Source organism: Osmerus mordax, chromosome 1 (assembly GCF_038355195.1).
Source record: "Osmerus mordax isolate fOsmMor3 chromosome 1, fOsmMor3.pri, whole genome shotgun sequence".
Lineage (NCBI taxonomy): Eukaryota > Metazoa > Chordata > Actinopteri > Osmeriformes > Osmeridae > Osmerus > Osmerus mordax.
Window position 1 is genome coordinate 10547032 of NC_090050.1, and position 25159 is coordinate 10572190.

Consider the following 25159-nt stretch of genomic DNA (forward strand, 5'->3'; position numbering starts at 1 on the left):
CACCTGTCCTTTAGTCATTGTCACAATCATGAACACATCAGTCACAAGAGGCACATAGTGGTTTAAGAGCACTTTATTGTTCATTGAGGCTACTTTAAGTACAAAAAAAGTTGGCCTGCCAAAACCTTTTTAGTTGAAGGAGACACAGGGGCCACAGATTGAGGGTTTAATACAGATTTACAAACAGTTTGAAGTACAACGTTGATGCAGCTTCCAAGTGAAGGAACTTGAGAGTTTCTGTCTCATTTATTTGGAAGCAGAACCAGTCTTCCCGGGTTCTAGAGTTAAATAAACATAGCTAATACAGTAGCAATTCAACCCCAACAGGATATATATGAGGGACATAGGCTGTGTCACACATCCCAGGGTACATCCCATCCAGTGTGGCCTGCATAGAGATCAATGGATAAATGAACATGGTTGAACAGCTGTTTGACTACCTGGCCAGATTGTCTCCATAGTTACACCCATGCAGGGTCGAGGGCTCAGGTAGGACCACTGCCAAACAGAACATGCCCTGGGGGGGGATCAACGCTCTATCCATCCTCCAACAGGGGAATCGAGGTGACCTTTAGTGCGACACAGCCAATGTAACTCCCCACCCCAGACCAATCATGGATTTACCTATCTCAGACAGGTCAGATGAGCACTTTTTTTTTTTTTTTTCTGTCGTCCCAAGAGGCAAATGGTTGATCAAGAATGTCACGGTTGGTGTTCGACTCTGCATTGAGACTGCTGATTCGCCGTCAGCATTAATACACAAGTGGCCATCGACGCAGTGTTTCCATACAATAACTGTGTTCCTGCACTTTTTTTACCTTTTCGACAAACTCTACAAACAAAAAAGATCAACTTTTTTTTTTCACAAGAAAAGAAAATGCATGATTACAATAAAAGGACAGGGAAAAAAATTAAATAGCTACATGTCATTAACAAATTAACTGTTCCTCAAAAAATACCTACGATTTTTTTTTCTCTGTACATTCGTTACGCACAGCGTAATGATGGTCTATATAAAAAGAAAAGTATTTTTGAAGTGATTTTCCTACAGCGTGTAGGGATAGTTTTCTGAAGCAGAGTAAGCCTCCTATCTACTGATGGTAGTGAAATGTGTATGAGTATGACATTGGGACACAATGCCCATTCCCTCTGTGTTTACGTACATTAAATGAATATCTTACGATGGCCAAATATCATAGTCACAACTTTTTTTCATGTCCAATACATGAACACAAACGACGTAAAGAAACCCATGAATCTGTGGAGAACTACCCAGATGTTTCTGTTTCTTCTCTCTCTAAACGTTTGACTCAGACCCACTTTGAGAACAGTCAACTGTCTGGCAGTTGGATTCTGATTCGGAGTAAATGGTTGTGTCATTGTCCAGAAGTAGTATGAACTGGCGTGATGGAATGTATGGCCATCCGACCACAGACAGGGAAAGGCCTCTGGGCAGTGTCACAACCCCGGCCTCACCACAACCAGACACCTTAGTCATCGCTTACTGGTTAGTTAGTAGCTATGTATGCTGAGATCGAGAGAAATGGTGACACCTGTGCTAAGTTCCCTATAGGAGGAATGTATGACACCTTGGTACAGGCTGATCACGAGTTCGAAGGTCGGTTCCTCAAGCTGCCGCAGCCGGCCGACCGCAAACAAAACGTGTTGGCAAAAGTAGAGGGGGGAAAAAAAAATACGACGCCATCGAAATCTCTGCGCTCGTCGGAAGAGAAGTTGCCTCCTAGGCTTTGACCCGTCTCTGGCTGTTTGCGTTGCTCATGTTCAGTCATGCACAGTGCTGCAGCATCCTGTACCATGGGACTACCGTCACAGAAATCCGATTGGTTCATGTGTAGCGCCGGGCCTATCCGGAGGCCGTCCTTGTGTAGCTGGCCGTTACCATAATGAAGATTTGAATACAAAATCATAATATCGAGTTAAACTGTACCAGTAGTGAGTCTATCTAGGACTGTTACTGACAACAAAAACAATAAAACTACATCTGAAAACAGGCTAGTAGTAGTGAGATTGAAATGTCTAAACATTAATAGATACCAGCTATTCAAAACATGCAGTTGTAAAGCAAAAAAAAACAAAACTAAAAAAACAATTACCCTTCAAACCTTACCTAAAATCTACCAAACCACAGTGCTTAGTAAAGGGTGGAGAGGGGGGGGGGGGGGGGAGATGAGGGGGGCTAATCAGAGTGATCACAATGCCCATGTTTGGAGAAGGGACACAGTTCAGTTGTGAGTATCAACCTTACAAAAAATGTGTTTGGGGGAAAAAGGAACTGGGCATCGTCTCTCCCCTGGCTTTGGAACTGCTTGGTTTTAAACTCTGAGTGGAACGCAGCATCACCTAACTGTCATTCAGCAATCTGCCCTCGAAACGCCATCTATTCATAAGCATGTGTATATCCAACATGAGTTCGACATGCAACCTTAATCCCTCGACAGTAGTGCAAATCGGACCAGGCCTTTCGCTTCAAGTATACACATACGATATCAGGGAGAGCTCTACAGTGTGGAGTGTAAGCATGTAGGGAAAGAAAGAGATGAATGTGAGCAAATGGATTCCAATTTTTCCTTTCCTTCTTCGAGGGGGTAGCAAATTAGCATCCGAGGTATCTTTGGTAACAAAGGCATAGGGGGGTTGGGATGCTTGCTGGAGTCATGTGGTAAAGAAAAAGGATTTTTGCTAGCTTTCCTTTCAAATGCTGGACAAAAGATAACGCAAAACACAAAGCTGTACGCAAAACCTAACATAGACAGAAACAAAAGAAAAAACGTTAGACGGTCCAAACCAAAAAAAACGCCTCCCTCCCTCCCTCCGTCATCACTATGTACACGGCTATACACTGGCGCTGCTCCAAGCGGGGATGGCTAACTCATGCAGGGGCGCCGAAGGGCTGAGCGGGTTCGCTGGCTGTCTTCTGGTGGGGCAAGGGGGCGGAGCTCCAAGTCCTTCAGGAGACCAAGGAGGGGGAGTGGTTGTGGTTGACCATGTGGTTGGAGGGGGAGGAGTCGGGGCTGCTGGTGGAGCTGCCCTTGGCCTTGATCTGGAGCCAGGTCTCCCCCAGGGCCTTGGCGAAGTGGTCGTCCACCGAGCCTGTGATGGACACCGAGTTGGCGAGGGGCTCGGGGCTCCTTGTAGTTCTTGCCCAGGCTGCGGCGGAAGTGCTCCTCGATCACGGGGTCGCACGCCGTGTTGGTCGGAGCTGGGGGGGGGATGGAGAGGCAGGTTAGCCCACGCGGACACACGGTCACGCACACCGCAGGTTCATTTACATGCCCCCCCCCCCTGGATCTCTGATTGCTTACAATAAAAAATGACGGAGTTGTTGATATTGGAATTTTATATTTTAGTATCGCACGCATTTAAAAATGTGTATGTGTATGATGGCAACGCCCCTGACACATCCTCTCAACACTCTCTCTCCTCATCAGGTGTTTAATGTATTATGGGATGGTTTAACTGACACCCTAATGTAATGTAACCCACTGGATTTAGTACACGCTCTCAAAGAGAGGTCCGAGTACAAATGTCTTCAGTGTCTCCAGATGTAGATACAGGAGACCTGACAGGAAACCGAGGGGTTGCATAAGCCAAGCTGGTTCCCATTACTGTGTTTTCCTTCTAAGAGGAGGAGAGAGGTCCCTGCAGAGAGATGAGATCTGTGTTCCCGTGGCCCTCAGCTGACCCCAGCCTGACCCCTGTGCTGACAGAACAGACCTGCCCTCCTCCTCCTCCTCACAGCCCATTGGACAACAGGCAGAGACATGCTCCACTTACTGTCCTGGGGCATGTTTGGTGTTTCAGCGCTAGGTCAGGGAGGTGGAGGGCATTGTTAAGTCCTAACTTAACCTGAGGTGATCCACAACTCACTTAAAGGCGAGAGGGAACTGAATGGATGGCTAACAGACAGAATCGCGGAAGCATTTGGTGTGAGAAGTAACGTCATAATCGATATCAAATCAAGTCAAGTCTACTACCGTGGAGGTTCTTATGGAGATGGGGATCTGATGTGAGGTGCAGGGGGGGGGAACTTACTGTTGGGGGTTCTCCTGTAGTTGGGGGGCAGGCTGGAGGAGCAGCCGTTGTGAGACACGGGGCAGTGAGACAGGTTACAGTTACGTTTGTTGGCCGGAGCGCACGTGATCACAGATGGACGATTCTGCCGGGGGGAGGAGGAGGGTGTTAGATACAGGTACAATCCCTACTTTGCCTGGAGGACACAGTTACCAGCTGCTGTGTCTGTGTGGGCCACGGTATCATGACGGTCCCACCACAGAGCAGGACATCGGTGTGACGGGTAAGGAGGTGAAGGACGTAGGAGGGGGGGGGGCGGAGTCTGACCTGCTGGCGCGCCACCGAGCTGACGACGGGCGAGATGGGCGCCATGGTGCGGGCGGCGTCCATGTTGTTTTTGGTCAGTGCCAGGGGCTGGTCCATGGCCAGGCTGGGCATGTGGGCGTAGGGGTGGTTGCCGTGGAGACCGATGGACGGGGCCACGGCGCGTTCAATGGGGCTCCGGCTGCGCTCGCGGGGGTCCTTGCGGTAGCAGTCCCCGTTGGCAGGCTTGCCTCTGTTGGGGGAGGGAGAGGGGGGAGGGAGGGGGGGGGGGGGAGAGGGGCTGTTACTACGGGGGGGCCGTGTCCACAGCAGCACGACATGAACAGGCACAGCAGCTAATAACACAGCTGGGCCAGGCATGTTCTCTTCACGACGCTCCGCTCAGCCCGTCTGAGGGCTCGACAACAACTGTTCGACAGACTGTGGTCTCCGCTCCAACGCTCGGAACGTACCGCCCCGACGCTCGCACACCTCCTCGCCGACGGAAAACGCCGACCAACCAAACGCCAAGAGGTCGAAACGGACGAGCCTCCGACCTCTACAGAACCCGACGACAGAAGGCCAGCTCAAATCATGGACTTCGTGGAACCGTGGAATCTTTGCTTGTGACTGCATCTACAACGAGACCTATAAATACTACATTTGAACCTTGAAAAGAACAACACCGGTGTCTTATCTTGAACGCCAACGTTTGGAATATGACATCACCTTGGGGGGGGGGGGGACTACTGGTACTTTTTCGACCAACAATCTCTTACTGCATGCGTGTTCCTGCTCTGTTTTGTATATCACCCTTCCTGCAATAGCCCTCTCCTCCTCCCCCCCTCTCCCTCTCTTCTCTCCTGTCGTCAGAAGGGTGGACTGAGGGCTTTTTAAGGGAAGGGGGGGGGGGCTTCTTTCCTGTCCTCTCTGTCCTGCCTCAGACAAAAGGGAGATGACAGTCCTGTTCCCCCGGCCGTGGAGCAGGGCGGGGACACGCCGAGGAGCGCCCCCAGTGAGCGCCGGCTCTCCTGTACGCTTCGTAGTACGGCGTGACCAGGCAACCCCTACCAGAGAAGAAAGCATCTGGGAGCTCTCTGTTACCATCCAAACACCAACATTCGTCTTTTCCAACCCCCAACAAATGGGCAAATAGAAAGGGGGGAAAACTGAGATAAAGCGTAAGAGAGAGAAAGGGGTGAGCAAGGGAGTTTTGTGGATGTGTGAGAGAGAGAGAGACAGAGAGAGAGAGAGAGAGAGAGAGAGAGAGAGAGAGAGAGAGAGAGAGAGAGAGAGAGAGAGAGAGAGAGAGAGATGAATGCATGAGACCTCAGCTACAAGAGAATGAGGCCGAGGGTTTCCTTCCGTTCTGGTTTCCTTTCTTCCCAGTTTCCATGGATATTTCGGTTGTAGGCCGGTCTCTCTCTACCTCAGAGCTCCCGCACAGCCCACTTCCTGTGGAGTCTCAGAGAGACTTGGCAAATCCCGTTTCCCAGGAACAATACATCAAACAATGGATCCCAGACCCAGAACTCTGCTAGTGCCACAGCGCGTCTGCTTTATCGCTGAGATTTTCCTCCAAAAAGATTTGAAAAGCTGCTGTGTTTTTTTCCCCAACCCCATAAGGGTTGAACCCAAACAACGACTTGGTCTACGACTAGCTTAAGTTCTCGTAGCAAAATATTAACTTCCATTCAGCAGAACGTACATGATTACGCCGACTCCTATCCTCTGAATGAAAGGCTGTTTAAACAACTTCAACAAACTCCCTTCCCCGTTCTATCCTCAAACATAAACAGTGTGTGATAAGCTCCCAGGCAGGCACACAAACCCTCCTTCGTTCTCGTCCCAGGCTCATTACAGAGCGCCAGAGAGCAGTTTGGACATGTTCCCTCCTGGTGGGAGAGGCAGGGTTAGTCTCTCCCCGGGGCCTGTGAAGGAGCTCTGCACAGACTGGGGGCAGGAGACAGGAGAGAAGGGGCGGGAGGGGGGGATAGACTGGGGCAAAAAACGATGGGAGACGCTGGGAGGGGGGGGGGGGGGCGGGGGACGGAGGGGAGCAGGGACAGGTTTTGATTGGACAGAGTTATTGCCCTTTGCCTTTACAGATACAGTAAGTGGTGTTTTTAAGACTTTAAATCTGCTTCATATGAGAATATGGGGCCTCCATCTGTTTTGATGAAGGGGGGGGGGGGGGGGGAGTATAAAAGGGCCAGAGTGTGTGTGTGTGTGTATGGGGGGGAGGGCCCAACTTTAATCATTGCCAAAGAGCATGAAGACAAGCCTGCTTCCTCCCACAAGAAGGCCGGGCCTGGGGCCTCAGAGCCTTGGCAAGCTCTCTGGGCCGGGGGAGGAAAACTAAATAAAAAGAGGGGGGATAGGGGGGAAGCTGGATCCCCTTTCACAATAAATGTTCAGTCTTGCTCCTCACACTGAGTCATGGCAACCTAAGTACACACCATATTTCAAGGTGTTGTCAGAGAGCAGCTGGAAAGACAGGAAGCCTCAGGTCCAAAAAACAAAGAGGGGAGAGGAAGAGGGAGAGGTGATCCGATTACAAATTGGGATTAACAACGGCTCGAATACTGTACCGCGTTGTCAATACGACTTTTTTACAAGCCACTGGGGTGATGTGGAAGCCTGGTATTAGTGGTGGCACTTGTGGCAGGAATCACAGGGCTATTCCCAGGGATACACAAGTCGGCCCAAACCAGCGATCCATAAACGAACTCGTCATATTTCCTCGACAATATTACAACTCCACAATCATTCTTAAGTACATGTACTGTGCTTGTCAGCTCCATGTTCCCATCATGGTTTAGATTTTTTTATTTTGAGGCCTCTGGGGTAGTAGTAAAACGGAAAGGCATTTTCTCACAATTGTGCTTCGGTGCCGTTTGACAAACCTCACTACAAATCTCGGGCAGGACAGTTTTTTGTGTGTGTGTGTGTGTGTGTGGAGGTTTTAAGTGAACGAGGCCTCGCCCTCTGAGATACAGGAAACATCTGGAAAAATCAGGTCGGGGGAGGAGGGGGGAGGTGCAGAACCACAGGTTACAAACACGGGCCCGCGTCGAAGGTCCTCCTCCTACCACACACACACACACACACTGACCTCCACTCAGGCCCAGAGCAGGCCTGCACACCGCTCTGCTGTGGCTCCAGCAGGAGCTAGCAGGGAAGTGAGGAATAACATTTACAGCTGAAAAGTCAACAGGTTCGTGTTTCCTGCCAAGGTATAAACACGGCCTCGTTTTGGAGTTAGGTCAGGAACACAAAGCAGCGCGAGACCAACCAATTAACTTTGAGCTGCGTGACACTTTCGTCTGAGGCTCCACAATTATGCTGAACCAGATATTAAAAGCGCGTACCGCTGCCATGTGCAAATGAAGCTGTAAAGAAGTCTCCAGAATGAAAACCAAGAGGCGAAAACCACAAAGACAGGCAAAAAGGAACACAACTGAAGAGGGGCTGTGTTCATACACACCCAACAAAGAAAACCCCAGTGTAAAACGACAGCAAACTATGATTTCATCAGCCTTGGCTACCTTGGCAGTGGTTTGTCTCTCCTCTGTGTTTGGCTGGGGCGGGAGCCATGAGAAAGCAGTGCTTTTGGAGTTCCAGCAAGCACTGCAGCGGCAGCACAGGCCCGCCTGCTCACCGCAACGCCTCAACCGTAGAGGAGGAGGAGTCTGGAGGACAGGGTCAGCTGACCAGTATGAACACATGTAGCTCCCAACAGCTGTACAGAGAGAGAGAGGCAGAGAGAGAGGCAGAGAGAGAGAGAGAGGCAGAGAGAGAGAGAGAGGCAGAGAGAGAGAGAGAGGCAGAGAGAGAGAGGCAGAGAGAGAGAGAGAGAGAGAGAGAGAGAGAGAGAGAGAGAGAGTCTCATAGCAGAACGGGAGACTTATTGTGGCGGTTGGAGTGGTGTGTTGGGGAGGGAAACCAAACAGACTACTCTTATTGCAAAGGGGAGTCCGTTCAGAGGGACAGGCAGCAGCCGTAGCTAGCTTCGAGCCCACAGTGGTCTTTCAGGATAAGGGCTCTTTGTTTTCTGTTCCACAGGGAAAATGAGAAAATAGCTTTGCCTGACAAGAAATCCTACTCCACTACACAGAGCAGGCCTTGAGCCACAACCTCCATTTCCCCAGAGAGCATGTCTCAGGACTGCTTACACAACCTCAATTCATGAGGAATAAGCTTCCATTTATGTTTGTAGTTTTTTTGTTGTAAGGACAGTACCGGTTCAAAGCACCGAAACAACAACAAATATTCAGGAGGTGTTCTTCATTGTCAGTTTTAGTTTTTCCGACACGGAGGTTCCAGGGCAGGCAAACTCATTAGGGGGTCATGTGACCAACTTTTCTACATGTAACTGAAATATCCACTCCTCCTGCTGAAGATTTGGTGGCAGGTCTTTCTTTCTACCAGGGCCCCCACCCCTCGCACAATTGGACCACAATAGAAACCCGACCCCACTAGGTTGTGGACCCACCCTCATCCGGAGGTGTCGAGTGACTCGGCTAGCTTCTCCTCCGACACGTCGAGACTCACTAGAGGGCCAGAGGCCCTGCTCCGGAGGGTGAAAGAAACAGAAACTCCAAAGATGAAAGATCACATAGTAAACCTATTATGTAGGCGGGTATTGAACATCGTGTCATGTAGATCAAGATAACTGTCACGAGTACATTTCGGTCTGCAATGTCTAAATAAGTTCTCCTTTTCCTGAGCGAACGCAGCCAGGGGCCCGGAGCGTCCAGAGGTACAGAGGGGGGAGGTGCCCCATCCGACACATATAAATAACAGCACTTAAGAGACAGCAGGGTGAACCAAGCCAATCGAGTTAAACACAACTTCTGTTTGGAATCGTCAAAAATAGCCCAGTACAGCTAAGAGACCTGTGTTTTTGACTAAGCTCTGGCTGGGAAAAGCCTGTTATTCTTTAACTACCCATAAGAGCAGTCTCTAGATTCCAAGTACATACAAGTCAGTGTAGAAGAAACCCTACCATTACAGCCTGAACCAAGTCTGTCTGTATAATACTGGACTGTTCAGTCTCTTCAGCAGCTCCTGTCTGATGACAACTCATTTATAGCAGGCGAAATTACAATGTGCCCATGTGGGCAGAGTTACACAAGAAAGAAATGTTTCAGACCTACTTGATATGCATGTGTGGGTATATTTCCATATAAACCAGGCGAGAAGTTAACCACTTGGCACATAAATCAAATGCCTCACCAAGATCACGTTACTGGAGTGAAACCGCAGCAAACGTCAAAATTGGGCTCCTGTTCTCAGAAAACAGGACCATAAACATAATAATGATGTACGTGTCGCCTTAACTGGAACACATCCACCGCTGAAATATCAAGATCACCCTTTGTTATGATACCAAGAGTTGACCCGATTAAATAGACCAACAATTCTCATGTGCCTATTTGTGTAAGTGTGTGAATGTGTGTGTGTGTCACCAGCCTCTTTCACTTAGATCTTAATCCCCATTCCCTGTTCCCAGGGCCGTGAACAAGCCTGTGAGTGCTCTGTCTAACACCAGGGTGAGATATACAACAATAAATAGCCATAACTGTGGTCCCATGATCGAACACTGCCTAAGCCCCAGCCTCAGCCCCAGCCTCAGCCCCGGCCTGTTCAGCAGGAATGTAAGGAATGAAGAGAGCCTCCACAACAGCCTCCACCAGGAGCACGGACTGGCTCCACTGGCCAGCCATGTGCACCAATCACAGGCCTGGAATGTGTGGAATCCTAGAACCGCCACTCAGAACCATGCAAGCCCTCTGGCGCATGTCCAGAGTCCGACTTCAGCAACAGTGCTACCTGCACAGATGTACCCCACTTAGGAGCCAGCTGCATCGTCACACGCAACGCCAGGAGTGCTGCTGAGCTGAGGGGCCTAAAAAGCACAGATGTACGGACCGATTAACGGTAGCATTTCCAAAGCAACGTACAGAGGCGGCACTTGAACCTGTGACCTCAGTCGAATGCTCTCCAACTAAACTCTACCCCCCCACCCCAAAATTACACAATGAGGTTGCAGGTGATCCAACAACTGCAGTTGTTAGCGTGTGATATAATGTTAGCGTCACCCCTGAGAAGCATTAGTGGTGGACCAGAGCAGGAGACACTACAGGATGTTCAGTCACACGCTAGAGGCTAGGGTCAACGTACAGCTGTGCGGCAAACAGCCGGCTCATCTTGACCAAATGCTCGTTGTCGCAGTCAATGTCGTCGTCGCCTTGGTCCCCGCTGTGCTTCCTCTTGCTGGGGCTGATGGGAGGAGGCCCCGTCCTGTGGCTGCTGACGGCCGAGGACAGGGTCATGGACTGCATCCTGGGGTCACCTCTCAGAGCTGCCTCTCCTGGGGAGGGAGGGGGGGGGGGGGGAGGAGGAGGGTCAAAAACAGAAAACAACAGTTAGAACCGGGAAGATATGATCTCAGATGTGTTAACTCTTGACAGAAACACAGCCACATTCAAGGCTAGCTCTAAGAGCAGGCTAGGTCAAAGTCAGCGGGCACAAAACAATAGATGCTTACAGAAATGGCACGGTGACCCTGAACTGGCGCTGGATTGGTAATGATTGTGACCGTATCGCGGTTCCACCACATACCCTATCAGGCAATAAACCGGAGGGTGATAAGAGCAGATCTGCCTCCAGGTTGCCTCAACAAACACATTACAAGCGAGCCCCATTGTGCTCTGCAGGGTTTCTACACTAGGCCACGATGCATGCCCTGGCAGGCTCCACGCTGCAGAAAGGATAACTGGATGGAAGAAAACAACTTCAATTTAGGGCTAAAAAATCATTTTTGTGGAGCAGCTCACAGAGCCTGTACTGAGGCCGGGGCGAGTGGGAGTGAAGCAGGAAAAATACTACTGGCAGAGACTCCTGATGGGGACTTTCCACTGGTGAGCAGTTCCTGCCCAATCAAACACCTCCGTGCTGAAACAGAGAGCAGCAGCCAGTGGGTGTCTGAAGGCAGACTTGGGGAGACAGCAGCTGTAATCAATTCATGTGCTACGGAGTTCTTTTTTCCTGAGGGTCAAGAAGAATGGACCGGGGGGGGATCCACAGTGGAAATAATATCACGACTGAAAAACTCAATCTGGAACAATTAAAACACCCCAGAATTCGACTGGAGGGAAATCTGATGTTTTCCACCCCCAGCACCTCCCCCCCCCCCCCCCCCCCCCCCCCCCTGCCCCCACCCTGTCCCCTGTCCTCTTTAAGAGTAGAATGAGAGGAGCCTCCTGAACAAGCAGCCCATTTTCCTGACTGGCATGTTTCTGCTCGTCAGACTGCGCTCCATGGCAACCGGGATGACATCATTGTTTTTGGCAGGAGAGAGGGCTGGTAATAAAGAGAAGACTGTGGGCCGGGCTGTGGCAGCCCAATCAGCCGGCCAATCGGAGAGCAGCGAATATAATGGCTTATCAGAGGTTCAAGAGTGAAGTGCCCGACGAGGGGGCGGGGTCAGACAGCCCATGGAGGGCTGACAAATAATCTACAGAAGTCAACTGTGTGTCGCTGCGAGTCTATTCAGGGGGGGAAAACATGTGCCCTGTTTGGCAACGCTCGGGCCGTGATGGGATGAAACTAGCATCGCGTCGTGGCGAAACGGGGGGTCATAACCCTCGACTCGTGCATGTTCCTCGGAAAAGCAGACCACCTTGTATGAACTTCTTCGGCCACGTTCACACACACACACACACACACACACACATCTCTTTGTGCGCCTCGTGGGCCAGGCCAATCCACCCCCGGGCAGGAAAGCAAGGTCTACAAGACAAGCTCTAAACATACACCCCCTCATGCCTTCCACCTATTCTAGACTGCACACAGGAGCTTCCTCTATTTCAGTCCACAGAACTGGCTGCCGCGATTCACAGAGTCTGTGCAGGACGATAACGGGTGCAGGGGAAGAAGAGAGAGAGAGCAACAGAACCAACCTAGAGAGAGAGGAACCCCGGCGTTCCCTCCTGGTAGAGTAACCTTTGTTAGGAACGGCCTGAGTCATAAAGATCTCTATCAGTGTCAAGAGAAGCTCTCCGTGTCCAAACTCAATGAGAGGCCGTCATTAAGTGAACATGATCAAAGGCGAAGTCCTCTTAGGACTTCAAACATGAAGTCAGGATGAGCTCATATTACAGAGGTGAACCTCCCCCCCCCCCTCGCCCTCCCCCTCTCCTTCCTTTGGCAGGCTTTAAAAAGCTGAATCTAAGCATGGCTCGAAACGATATATATATTTGGCAGGCATCCTCAGGAATGGGAACGGAGGGCCTGAGGGTTACCTTTATTTTTAAAATGGCATGAATCCTTTCTTTTTGAACTACATGAAAGGGCCTCGCGCACAACACAGAAAAAAACTAGTATAAAAAGAAGGGCCTTGTTGTCTTCTCTGCAGGAATATCAGGCCGGATGTCTGATGGCTGCCAGGCCCTCTCTCTCTCTCTCTCTCTCTCTCTCTCTCTCTCTCTGTCTCTCTCTCTCTCTCTCTTTCTCTGCCACAATCTTTTCTCATCCAGGCAGCAGATCTACATCAGCCACAGGCCTACATCAACATTCGAGGCAGGGCTAAACCAAGGCAATGGGATGACAAAAGCGCGTAGCTTTGGCAGGGTGGGTCTTTTACATAGCATGCAGCTTTATTTCGCCTGTGTTCAGCAGTAAAACGGACAGTCAGCATTCCCCTGCCTTCGCTGGCACTGTCCGACAGAGTAGGACCTGGCTGGTGGAGAGGGAGGTCATTCTAGTGAAGCCTGAGGAATCCATCCCACACAAGTCCCAGGACAGTAGTACTTTAGTAGCAGCTTAGACAGAGTAGTTTATCCAACTACTTGAGTTACATAAGTGAACTTACCCATCCACCAGATTTTTCATTTGGTTAAACTATAAAAAGTAAAAAAAAAAAAAAAAGTATAGCTCAGTGGGTATAGCTCAGTGCTAGAGCATTTTACTACAAGAGATCACAGGTAGTCAAATCCCTTCTGTATGTCATTTCGGAGGGGGGGGGGGGGGGGAGCATCTGTTGAATGGAGAAATGATTCTCATGAAGTCATCAACAACATCTAAATGTGCGACATGTAAATCAAAACATCTCCTCAAACCCCCCCGGCCCGACAACCATAACCGGACTGGAGCACAATGTCCCCCTTCACACCCAGCACACGGGCAGCGAAGGGATTAGACGCGGGGCCGTTACAGCACCTCCAAAATAGCAGAAAAAAGCCTGCCATGCTACAGACAGCAGAAATGGCTGCTCCGATTGTGTATTTCCATCCACTGTCACCGGGTCATGTGACTGTGGGGGGCTACTGAGAGAGGAAGGCATTCCAGCGGCAGGCCAGGCCTGACGCCTGTTCTGGGGGGAAGCTGAATAACGAACCACGGCGATGATGAGCGATAGACCTTGAGGAAAGGAGCTGGCTGAAGCGTTCCCTCTCCCTGGCTGGTAGCCGGGGCTACGCTCCAGGCTGTGGAGCTGCATTGATCCACCATTTTTTTTGTTGTGTTTGTTGCTTGTCAGGAAGCAGCTACGCTTGGTCAGCTGAGACGAAGCTCGAAAACAAAACCGGGCCGTGCGATTCGCAGAGAAGCGTCCCAATAATCCTGCTCTCCGAGGGAGGAGTGAGCGTGGTTTCCTCAACGAAAAGAAAAAAAAAAAAAGAGGAGAAACGTCCACAGCATGTAATGATAGGAAACCGCTGTTGTCTGATGAGAACTGACTCTGGAAGGATCACATTATCCTTTGAAATAACCACTCAGCACATCAAATAGGCTTGAAATGGAACACCCAGGATCCCAACAACAGATTTAAGTATGGGGTTGAAGTATAGTCTTACTGTAGTTTGTTCTATCTACTGCAACAAATTATGTCTCTGAATGTTTTTGCTTCATATTTATAGGGAAGCTATTCCTAAACCATCACTGTTCTACCGTCTAAAATGGCCCTGCTAATCCTGGTAGCAGTGAGAGATAGGACTACTGGCTGGCTGGCTGGCTGGCTGACTGGCAGGCTGAATGACTGGTGCTGCTTCAGATTAGCTCATTCTGCAAGCCCCAATGTCCCAACAGGGTGTCAGGGCCATAATCAGCCACAGTACACTTTCTTCCATTACACCTTCAATGGGATTGTTAATATAAACAAAAACCATGCTTTAAAAACACAGTTCCTCATGTCCAGCCTGGTTCAACTGGTTGGAACAAGCTGCTGGTGGTAACACCGAAAGTCAAATGTATGACAAAGAGTCTGTCTGCATTCTATTTTCCATGCTACTGTGGAACATGCATTTTAGGCCCCCATACGCTGACTGTATCACATTTCTGCCCTTGACAAGTGAAGACTGACAACAGGAGGCTGGTTGGGAGGAAGAGAACCGGAGAGGAGACAGACCCAGGTCTAGCTGCTGGAGGTTTGGTCACTGAATGCAAACCCTGCTCAAAGACCCAAGTTCCCACAATCTTTCATCACCCTACAGTCACAGCCTGCAGCATGAGCACAAAAGGGGCTCAAATACATGACTGGTGACATAGCCTGTAGTGTGGTTGGGGTTAGAGGAGGAAGTATGAAGAATTTATCCCAAGAGTCAAAATACACTTAGAGAGATAGTGGCGTGTGGGTGTTTTGTTGTGAGTTTGAATTATTATGCACCTCATAATTCAGAGTCAAGCTTGATCAGGAAGCAAGTGTTGAAATTCACCCATGGGTGGGCTTAGACAAGTACCCAGACTTTGATGTTCAATAATGAGCTTCGTTTTGAGACTGTCTTTCATAATAATGGACAAAACACTACCCAAGGAACTGTACACATGATAGCATACAAGTTGTTGATAGTTTTGCAAGTGACAGGTAAATTGCATTACAGTGTTGAATCAACGTCACGTTGATGTGAAGCTTTAGAACCCTTCGAAAATATTAAAATAAGAATGAATGTTACATTATGAACTTAAAAAGCTTAGAATAAAGAAGGAGCAATTCAAAAAAGAGTTTTACTCAATACATGTGTCCAGTTAAATAAATAGTAAATAGTACAAATAATTAATAGTATTCTATGGTAACAAACGCAAACAGTACAGTCAGTTTCTAAAATATGACGAAGCTACTGTAGCAAGTCCATATTCATACTGACGTTGAATATTAAAGCCTACTACTAACACTATTCGATTGCCATAACATCCAACCAAGTCACCATGACTCGAAATCGGTAATACTTACAGTTCATTTCGGAACCGTTACTAGACGTCGAAGAACAGCCAACCACAATCACATTTTACAATTAGGCTAAAGAAAATAATGATTTTACCTTCATAGCAAAGTATGCCAATGTTGTTGTTCATTTTGTCCAAGTACTGGTAGTTCAACAGGTCCATTTTCGTAAGAAGCATTTATTGGTTTCGCAAAAAGACCAGCTTTTTTGCTTTCGACCGAGGCAATTGGAATAATTATGTGAACGTGGATACGACACCAAGCTAAAGGCCCAGCCTCTAACTTTTCTGAATGCAAAAAATAAATTCCTTGAATACGAGACTAAATGGTAATGAATTCCCGAACTCAAAGTTTGTTTAAAGTACTTTTTAAAGTGGTAGAAATAATTAGTTAGGACAAAAGAAAAGCGCCAGTTCTCCTCACAGCCCGCTGTAAGTAGACTGCACTGACACGCAGGTTATGCTTGGTATGACTCGAATGTACACTGGTTTCCTCTATGTATGCATCGGCCACTAGGCATGCTCGCTAAATCCCTGGAGCGCCTCAAATGTCAGAGATTTTTTACGCAAAAGATCAGCCTTCCAAATGCGTCTCTAGTCGAGCGAACGAGAGAGGGAGGGGCTTGAATCAGAAAATCTTGAATCAGAAAGCAGTTATGGAAAAGTAAAAAAATAACATTCAACTGCATTATATTCATCATTGCCACTGATGATCAAAGCCGTTCGTATCACATCAACTATAGTTGACCTATGCATAAACCTACATCAATTTTTTCAATTAGACATAACTTAAAAAGTAAACCTATACAAATTATATATTTGCTATTTTAATAGCAAATACATGGTATGAATATGAGAGCTGACTGAACAATACAACTTTAATCTTTTTTGATCCTCCAGCTCCAAAGTTGCAATCTTGCAATGATTCTTTGCTGCCCTCTAGTGTCACAGCTGACTGTCAAGGCCTGTATCTTCAAAGCCTATCCATCAAGACATAACGTGAACACAGTAGACATTGATTTTGTTCTCCTAATGTGAAATGCATCTACACACACACACACACACACACACACACGCACACACACACGCACATACACACATACACACACATACACACACGAAAGAAGGGGAAGAATGGCGAACAATGAACATACTCTTGGCCTGACAAATGTCTAAGTCTGAGTTTTGGATGGGCAGACCGGTACAGCAACTTTTCTTTCATGTTATATACATCACGTATCTGGATCTGATGAACAGGGTGGTTTAAGCTTCAGACAGCTGCTCTACACTGTAAACTTTACAAGCTCCTGCCTCTGGGTTTGTTGCTGCTTACAGACTTCCTTTTTTAAGTGACTTGTTTGTGTCAAGAACCTAAGCAGGATATTATCTTAATCTATGGTTTATTATAAACATTTAGAAATAACCTGATTGAATCCATTGTCCAAAGGTCTGCTATCACGTATGAGACAAGAAAGCAAACATGTTATAATGTCAGAATTAAACTTTGAACTTTCATCGTATTTCTATCAAAGTGTTGACATGAAAAAAAAAACATGGAGATAGAGCACCAATGCATCCACACGGGTCTTCATTCTCCCTTCACATCCACACAGATGTATGTGAACGGAATACCTGAGGTCCACATGCATCCCCCTCGTTGGTTCAAACAGCCTGTGTGAAGGATTCGCGTGAAGGGGAAAGGCCAAACAGGCCAGATTGGTGGGAGCCTGTGCATTCGGCTATGTTGCCATGGTGGCGAAAGCCCCAATCAGGATCCTCTACTGTTGGCTAGGGGTGCCCCTGGATTGGGCTGGTGCACACAGCAGAAAGAGACCCACAGCCCCCAGAAGGCTGAAGTCTGTCAGAGCTTACTTAAATATAGTAGTGCTTCTGAAACTTGTTTTACTCAGTTTATGCCAGATGAAAGTAGGCTGAATCCATTTACATATAACGTTTCCTTTCAACTTCAGAAACTCGCTAAAGATTAGCCTTGAAATACTCCATTTGGCAACCATCCCAAAACAGCAACAAGGAAGTAGAGAGAAATTTGAGCTGCAGTGGTAAAACTCAGGAGCTTTACACCCTGTTAACCTTTAACAGGCTAGAGCATTCTGAACCAAATGCAGTCTGTTGATGACACCAAATAGTGCACCAAAAGGATCATTCAGGCCCAATGCCACGGTTTTCAACTGACCTCTCTCCCTAGCCAGATTACAGATCCTTATTCTAACTTCACTCTCAATTGTAAATAGGATTAGGGGCTTCTATTCACTTTGAGGACTTTACTCCCCTCCCTCACAACACCCCCCGCCCCCTTCCCGTCCTCCCCTCCCCTCCACCCCCCCCCCACCCCCCACCTCCGCTAAGAACCAAAGAAAATGGTTCTCATTGGTTTTTGAAGAGGCATTGTCTCATATTTCACACACTCTGCAGAATATCCACGCCAAGTTAGAACAGTGCCCCTATTCAGCCAGCTGCTGGTTAATCCATTGTCTTCTGTGGTGGGTAGTTTCAGGACACAACAACGGCTCACTAACACAGGATAATTGGACTGGCTCAGTCAACATAATGTGACTGGACCAGTCTCCTTCAACTGAATAGGAAGTTTCTTCCGTGGGCTCAGAGGGGCTTCTGTTTGTGAACTGTTCGAGTGAGGTGTCAAGATAAGCCCGATGTAAAAACGAATTACTCTATTTGAATATATATATATTTTTTTTTTTATCTCAGAGTAAATACAAAAACAATTTATTTATGCATTAAATCAAAACATCAGATTACCATTCCTTGGTGCTTTAAGATGACAACAGGGTATCCTTTCACTCTGTAGAGACATGTCTCATTAACACGAGAGAACCTAACATGCCTACAATGGCTTTGCTTCAGTATTTGCTTTGACATGCAGAGCCGAGTCTGTGAAATTGCACAATATAAATGGCCACTTTGTTCATACCAAAGCTCTGAGTTGAGTAACTAAGCTAAGGTGATTAATTATTATACAATACTTCAGTAAAATTCTATTCTCCTTTAGAAACGCATGACTTCAGAAAGAAGAGCTAAGCCCTCCCAAGAAGCAGTGCACCGGACCACTTTGCCGATAACAACAATCATATCTAAGTTAACACTGGCACACAGACAAGGAGCTGCCATATAGCGCTACTAGTTCTTTGCGGTTGAGTCCAATAGACTTCCTGTTCAACAGGCTGAGACACCTCTGGGGAGAAGGTGTGTGCCTGAACAACAACAAAGAACAAGGATCCTCTCAGGCTGGATTGGGAGAGAGACACTGTGGTGACAGTAAGACATCACAGACATCCCCATTGACAAGGCTGGGTGTCAAACAGTGACTCCTATCTGCCATGTGGTCACAATGGAACTCCCATCATCTATGTCGTTATGGGGACTCCTATCACACAGCCTGGGTGATAAGACTGTTACAATGACTGCTATCACGTTGGAGATAGGAGTCATTGTAACGGCCTAGGTTGTCAGTGTGCTAAAGGCCAACTGAGCTTAACATCTAAGACCTCTCTAGAGACAATATCACATATACCGATGACAAAGGTCTAGTCAAACTGAAACGGGGAGCTTTGAAAGATGTACCTTGCCAATCCTGCCCGCTAAGCTCCTGGCAATGAAATCATTACACAGATGCAATGAGACACTGAGCAGGCAGGAGGAGTATGAGAGTGTTTGGTAGGAAAGGAGACTCACACACACACACACACACACAGAGCACACACAAAGGTGGGAAACCACAATACAGCTCTGCTTCCACAGGCAGGATCATCTGTTGTAGTCATTGTTTTGGAAAACCAACCCGATACTTCCTACTTAGGGGTGGGGTGCGATGATGGCGTGAGCTGGGGAGAGCACCATTTTGGAGCTAGAAAAACAACCAAACAGAAACCCTGGCTGCGACTCTGCGTCACTCCGTACATATTCTAGATTCAGATCATCGCACAAATCGGGATCCCGGTACTGCAAGAGTTTACGTAGATACAGGCAAATCAATCTGTCGCTGGGTCTCCCTGACACAACACAGCCAGGCCCGAATACTGCTCTCCATGCCTGTTTCTACAGAGAGCCAGCTGTGTGTTGTCATACCTCACCCTTTGATCCCCAGGGGTGGCCGGCCACCCTTCCAAAACCCACTCTCCCCCACCTAACCTGGATATGACCTCAGAGGAGGAAAAACACAGTAAAGCAGACCATCGGGAGACCCGAAATCAGGAGATTTCTCCATGCATCTCTCATATGGAGCAAAACAAAACCGAACTGTTAGAAGCACAAGTCGCACTGTGAGTCTCCACGCCACTGCTCTGAAAAACATTTGTGGGATTTCACTGTAGGCCGGCGGGCAACTGCACCTCGGCCATCTCAAATACATGCAAAATATGCTTCATTTGCATCTCTAAAGTCTAGAACCACAGACTCAACAGCCGCCAGTCAATCTACTCTCCTCTCAGTACATGCCTGACAAAGGGAGGGCAGTATCCAAATACTAGCCCGGCCTTTTCAAATCCATGCAACGCAGGGAAGGGACTGAGGCAGGTCAGGTAGGCAGAGCCTGTTTGAATATGTCCTACAGGGGCTCACAGGCCTAGCGTGTGGATCACAGGCCTGGCAGTCTATCATCCCAGACAGGACGATGTCCTGCAGAGGGAACACAGAACTGTGTCAAGACACCTGGGAGGACAGAGTTTAGAACTCGGTGTCAAAACCCCGCTGGACCCAGAGGCAGAACAAAGAGACTAAGAGAGACAAAGAGACAGAGATACACAGAGACACACAGAGAGAGAGAGAGACACAGAGAGAGAGAGAGACACAGAGAGAGAGAGACAGAGAGAGAGAGAAAACAAGGAGAAAGATATCATTACACTGTGGCACTTGACAAATCGTCTTCACGACAACAGCCTCAAAAAAGGGAAAGAGTCCAGGGATAGTTACCCACGATGCAAACCGGAGCCACGGTCTAGTGCAGTGTGCAGCGTCCGCATCACCGTTCCAGCCTTTCCGACCTACATCTGGAAGCAGTCCCGGCCGGTCCTGATGACATCGACGCTGCTTATCACAAAATGCCAAGGATTCTGTGCTCACAGAGACAAGTAGGAGCTGCTTCACCTCAGACACAACTATGTTTACTATCAAGGGAAGAATGAGAGGCCTTGCAGGCCTGCATAGCTTTGAGGAGGATATCTGACAAAAAACAGGCTGGTATGCAGCACAGCCTCACTGAAAAACTTAGGGGCCGATATGACACCGTATGGTATGAGAGTGTTGCTCAGTCACAATAAACCAGATCCTGCGAGAAACAAAGACGCGTCCGACTTTCTTTGCGTTCGCCAATGCAAACAATGCCAATTAGCCCTGTCACAGTGCGACCGTTGAACAGACGGCGCAGGGAAAAATAAAAAATAAAGGAAAGGTCAGTCGGTAAAGCAATACCAGCTGACGTGCAAGGCCCTTTGACCCGGCCACCCTCACCTTGTGAACCTTTGACTAAGATTGACCCGCATCTCTGGGCTCTTGTTAACCGACCACTAGACCCTAACAAGGGCCAACCCTGTGAGGAGTGGAGGAGGGGCGGCTGGCTGGCTGGCTAGCTGGCAGTTAGGCTGCTCCATCAAGTCCCCCCCCGCCTCCCCCCCCCGCCCCCGGCACATATCGTCCCAACTTAAAAGTCTCTCTATGTTCACAGAGCACCAATTGATACTGAAGGACCATTTAAGGCAAGACAAACTGGCACATTTACATTAACAACTAAAGGCCCTCTTGTATCGACTCCACAATAACGTTTTGTTTTTGTTACTTCTTTGCTACATCCCTTAAAGACAAAACAGAAAAAAGGATTAAAAGGAGAAAACTTCAAAAAACAAGATCCGGCCTTCAACCTTTAGGAACACTGGTCAACGTGTCAGGGAGGTTTGTCGGCAGCTGTGCTCAGCTATCATGTTACCACCCTAACAGGGCAGCGCCTTAGCACATCCTGTGTAAACCTACACATTGGAGTTGGTGTAAAGGACTGACATGTGAGAGGCATGACATAACACATGAGAGCTACACAACCCCGGCTCCAACCCGAGGCTGCAGAGTAGGGATCAGCGCAGGTTCCTAGGAAAGAAAGAAAGAAAAAAATAACACTTCAACCGCTCACACAATGACCGTGAGCTGGCCTGAGACTGAGGTGTGTGGAAGACGTAACTCTACCGCTCTAGGTGAGCCAGGCGTCTCTGTAACGTCATCTGTGCTGCAGTGACAAAGAGCTGCCAAGTTGCAGTGACGGGACACTCCCCCAGTCAGGCTGCGACTGCCAGACACTGATCTGCAATCACCTCACACACACACACACACACAACTCCTCTCCAAAACATCTCATCTTCAACATTCAGTGCGCACCTTTACCCCCCCCCCGCCGCCCCACCCCTCCCCCACCCTACAGTTAGTAGGCTAACTTTGACCACTCAGTTGTCCCAGCCCCTAGGGAAACGTTGGGAGAGCAGCATCGTAAAGAGGTTGTGGAGTGTTTGGTCAAACCATGGAAACAAGAACAATGAAAAGGGGAAAAAAAGAGATTGATTAAAAAAAAATATATATATATATATATATCTGCACTGCCTTAAAGGTCAGCATCATGTTTGGTCTGCAGTGCAGGTGTGTGCTGAGCAGTAGTGGCATATATGCATGTAGCAAAACGAACAGGCACTCAAATATCCTGGCTCGGGGGCAAACAGCTCTGCTCATCAACCTCCTTCAAAACCTATACATGACAGTAGCAGGACTTCTGTAGTGGGTCTGGTTGGGGGGAAAAAAACACGCTGTATCTACCATTCAGTCGTTGATGAGGACTGGTTTGGTTCATGTCCCATGGACGGGTGATCATTCTGCGTGTCTGTTCTGGTGATTTTACCACACGAATGATATGGCTGTGGAAGTGCTACCTAGCAACATGGCCGAATTGGTCCTTGACAAAACATGACGTACAAAACATGCACGTAGACTTCAAAGTAGTCCAGCACCTGTACACTTCCAAGAAGTCAACATCTTTTCCAGGAGTCCCTCTGTATAGCACAGAAGATCACAGCCATATGGACAGAAAACAAGCAGCTGGTTAATTCCTGGGATTTTCTGTGTGTCAGAGTGTTTTCCTGTCGGGGCCAATGGGGCAGGTTTCTTGGCCCAAGAGCCGTGGAGCTTTCCAAGAAGAGACTCTCCCTGTAGTGTTCTAGCAAGTGCGGAGCATTCCAAAGGTTTGTCATAAATGCAAACAAGGAGGCGGAGCTTCGGGGCCGGGCGGTTTCTAGTTGACTATTGTGAAAACAGGTCGAGTGTATTGTGTTTGGACAAAGAGGCCATGCACAACCCACAACAGAAAGTGACATCAGGCCTGAAGAAAAACAAAAGCCCAGCAGGGGACTGGAGGGTGAGGGTAGTGTTAGGGGGGATGTGGCAGGAAAGATCCCATGCCATTTCAAAGGAACATGCAGACAGGCCTAATGGAATACCCTAGTTTTGCGAGAGAGAGAAAAAAAAAAAACTGCTACCACTTGAAAATACAAAATATCAGGCATTGGGATTTCATATGAATGCAAAGGGGTAGCCTGCAATTTACGACCATTTTCAGAGAGCACAGCACCAAAGCATAATCTTAAACGTACAGTAACGTGCAATCATCCCTTCCATGCTTGGAAGTCTAAAGAAAGAAACCTCTGAACTGCTTGAGACCATGCAGCGCTCTTCCAAACCTTACAGGGACCACACTCGCAAGTGTCTCGGGAGGCAGACTACAGAGGTCAAATAGTTCAAATGCCTCTTGCCCGAACAAAGCAAGAGAACACCAAATACAGCGCAAACCTCTCCTGCCGTGCCCATTAATACGCACGTTAAACAAGCCTCAACTCAGCGGTTCAATTATCGCAGGGTGTTGGAAAATTGTAATTCTTCATCTCCGTGGTGACTGTGCAGCGTGCACGCTAAATTTCACTCAGACTAAATTGCCTGCTGAGAGAGATTTGCTCCTTCTGCTTAATCTAGGAAGGAATTTCCTCCAGCCAGAATTGAGGCATGATTATGTGTTGAGACAGACACAGGGGTGTGACTGCAGGGGTTGTCTGATGAACCCAAGAGGCCGTGTACAGTACACCTCCCAACCCATGCTACTGTAGATCTGAAAAGGCTGGACCGGTTACTATGGTTAAGCTTATGCCTTTTTCAAGCCTTTTTTCGATCTACTGAGAAGTGCGGTGTAGGTGCCAGGGCTGGTTACTTCAGCATGTTCCTGCGTTCAGCTGGAGTGGGCTGTCAGACCAGGTGGCCAGAGCTGGAGTCCTTCAAGCCTGACAGCTTCAATCATGTCAGCTGTGGTTCAATGCTCACACAGGAGTAATTTCCTTCTTCCTTGTTCGTAGTCATTAATTAAGTCATAAATATTTTAATGTGAAGGCCTATATGCACTGCACCATTCTGCTCAGGTCACACATCAAACAATGAGACATGTCAGACATTCTAAGGTATGTCAAGTGTCCACATGAAATGGCAGTTGTAGATAGTTATCCAAATTTGCCTACCATAGCAGTAGATACAAACTACATTTCAAATGCCATTATTATCTGATGACAAAGTGACACAGAGAAACGGCCGAGGGATAGAGATTCATCTGGACTGAGTCTTGTTTTCAAGACTTCTCATCATGCCCATGTCTGACTATCCACATAGCCAATAACACCTTAATTTGCATGTTCATAGACCAACAACAAAAGGTGAGGGGCTTGACATTTCTAACGGATCTTAAGGCTAAAGGGGTAAACTTACGTTTCTCATCATCCGCATGCACTAACGACGCTGCTCTTGACAGTACATCCAAAGGCGTCTCCATTCTTGTCAATACCTAGGGGTAAGGAAGTCATTTTTAGAACGAGTGAAATCATTGAGAACGTTGTAGGCTGTGTAAACTTGTAGTTGTAGGCTGTGTAAACTTACTACTAACATTGGCAAATCGCCGATAAAATACAAGGCTATAAAGATGACCCAAAGTGTGCCGCAGGAAGAAAATATAGCCTATACTTGGCATAAAGTAACGTTTCCGCGCTATTGACTTCAACTCAATGAATGAAGTTGACAATATTGCTCTATCGCACTTCGTGGCTGTGTTGCGCTTCCCACACTCAACATTCCAAGGATACCTTTCTCGCATTTTTTTTCTCCGAGAAAACGACTATCCAGCATTTTTGCGATTGCAAGAATTGTTGTTAGCGGTTGTCCCGGAATAATAATAGGAAACCTTTCAAATGTAGAAATGCTTACTCGTCTCGCTAATTCCATCAGTTAACATAAGCGTATAACTTTTGATGAATCACATTCGAATGTATGATCAACAAGAAAATAACCGTATATTCAAGTTATATAGTTTATTTCCACCTGAAGATAGCCTATACAACAAGCGCTCACGTATCCTCCGTTGACGAATCCAAGTGTTTCATATTCGCTACACTTACCACCTTCAAGCGCCACTTTGGAATCTGAATTGTTTTCGCGATAAGGTTGATGAATAGCCCACGGGTACGTAAATCCAAAGAAAAAGTTCAACGATACGTAGGTATCGAAG

General features: G+C 47.8%; 1 protein-coding gene across 1 annotated transcript; it reads right to left on the reverse strand.

Annotated features, from left to right (window-relative positions):
* Window positions 1–57: 57 nt before the first annotated feature.
* Window positions 58–25159, reverse strand: vgll4b (vestigial-like family member 4b). The gene is given in 7 exon segments (XM_067242884.1): window positions 58–3145; window positions 3147–3220; window positions 4054–4177; window positions 4360–4588; window positions 10522–10711; window positions 24367–24442; window positions 25050–25159. Coding segments are annotated over 6 exon segments (858 nt in total). The 5' UTR covers window positions 24431–24442; window positions 25050–25159; the 3' UTR covers window positions 58–2968.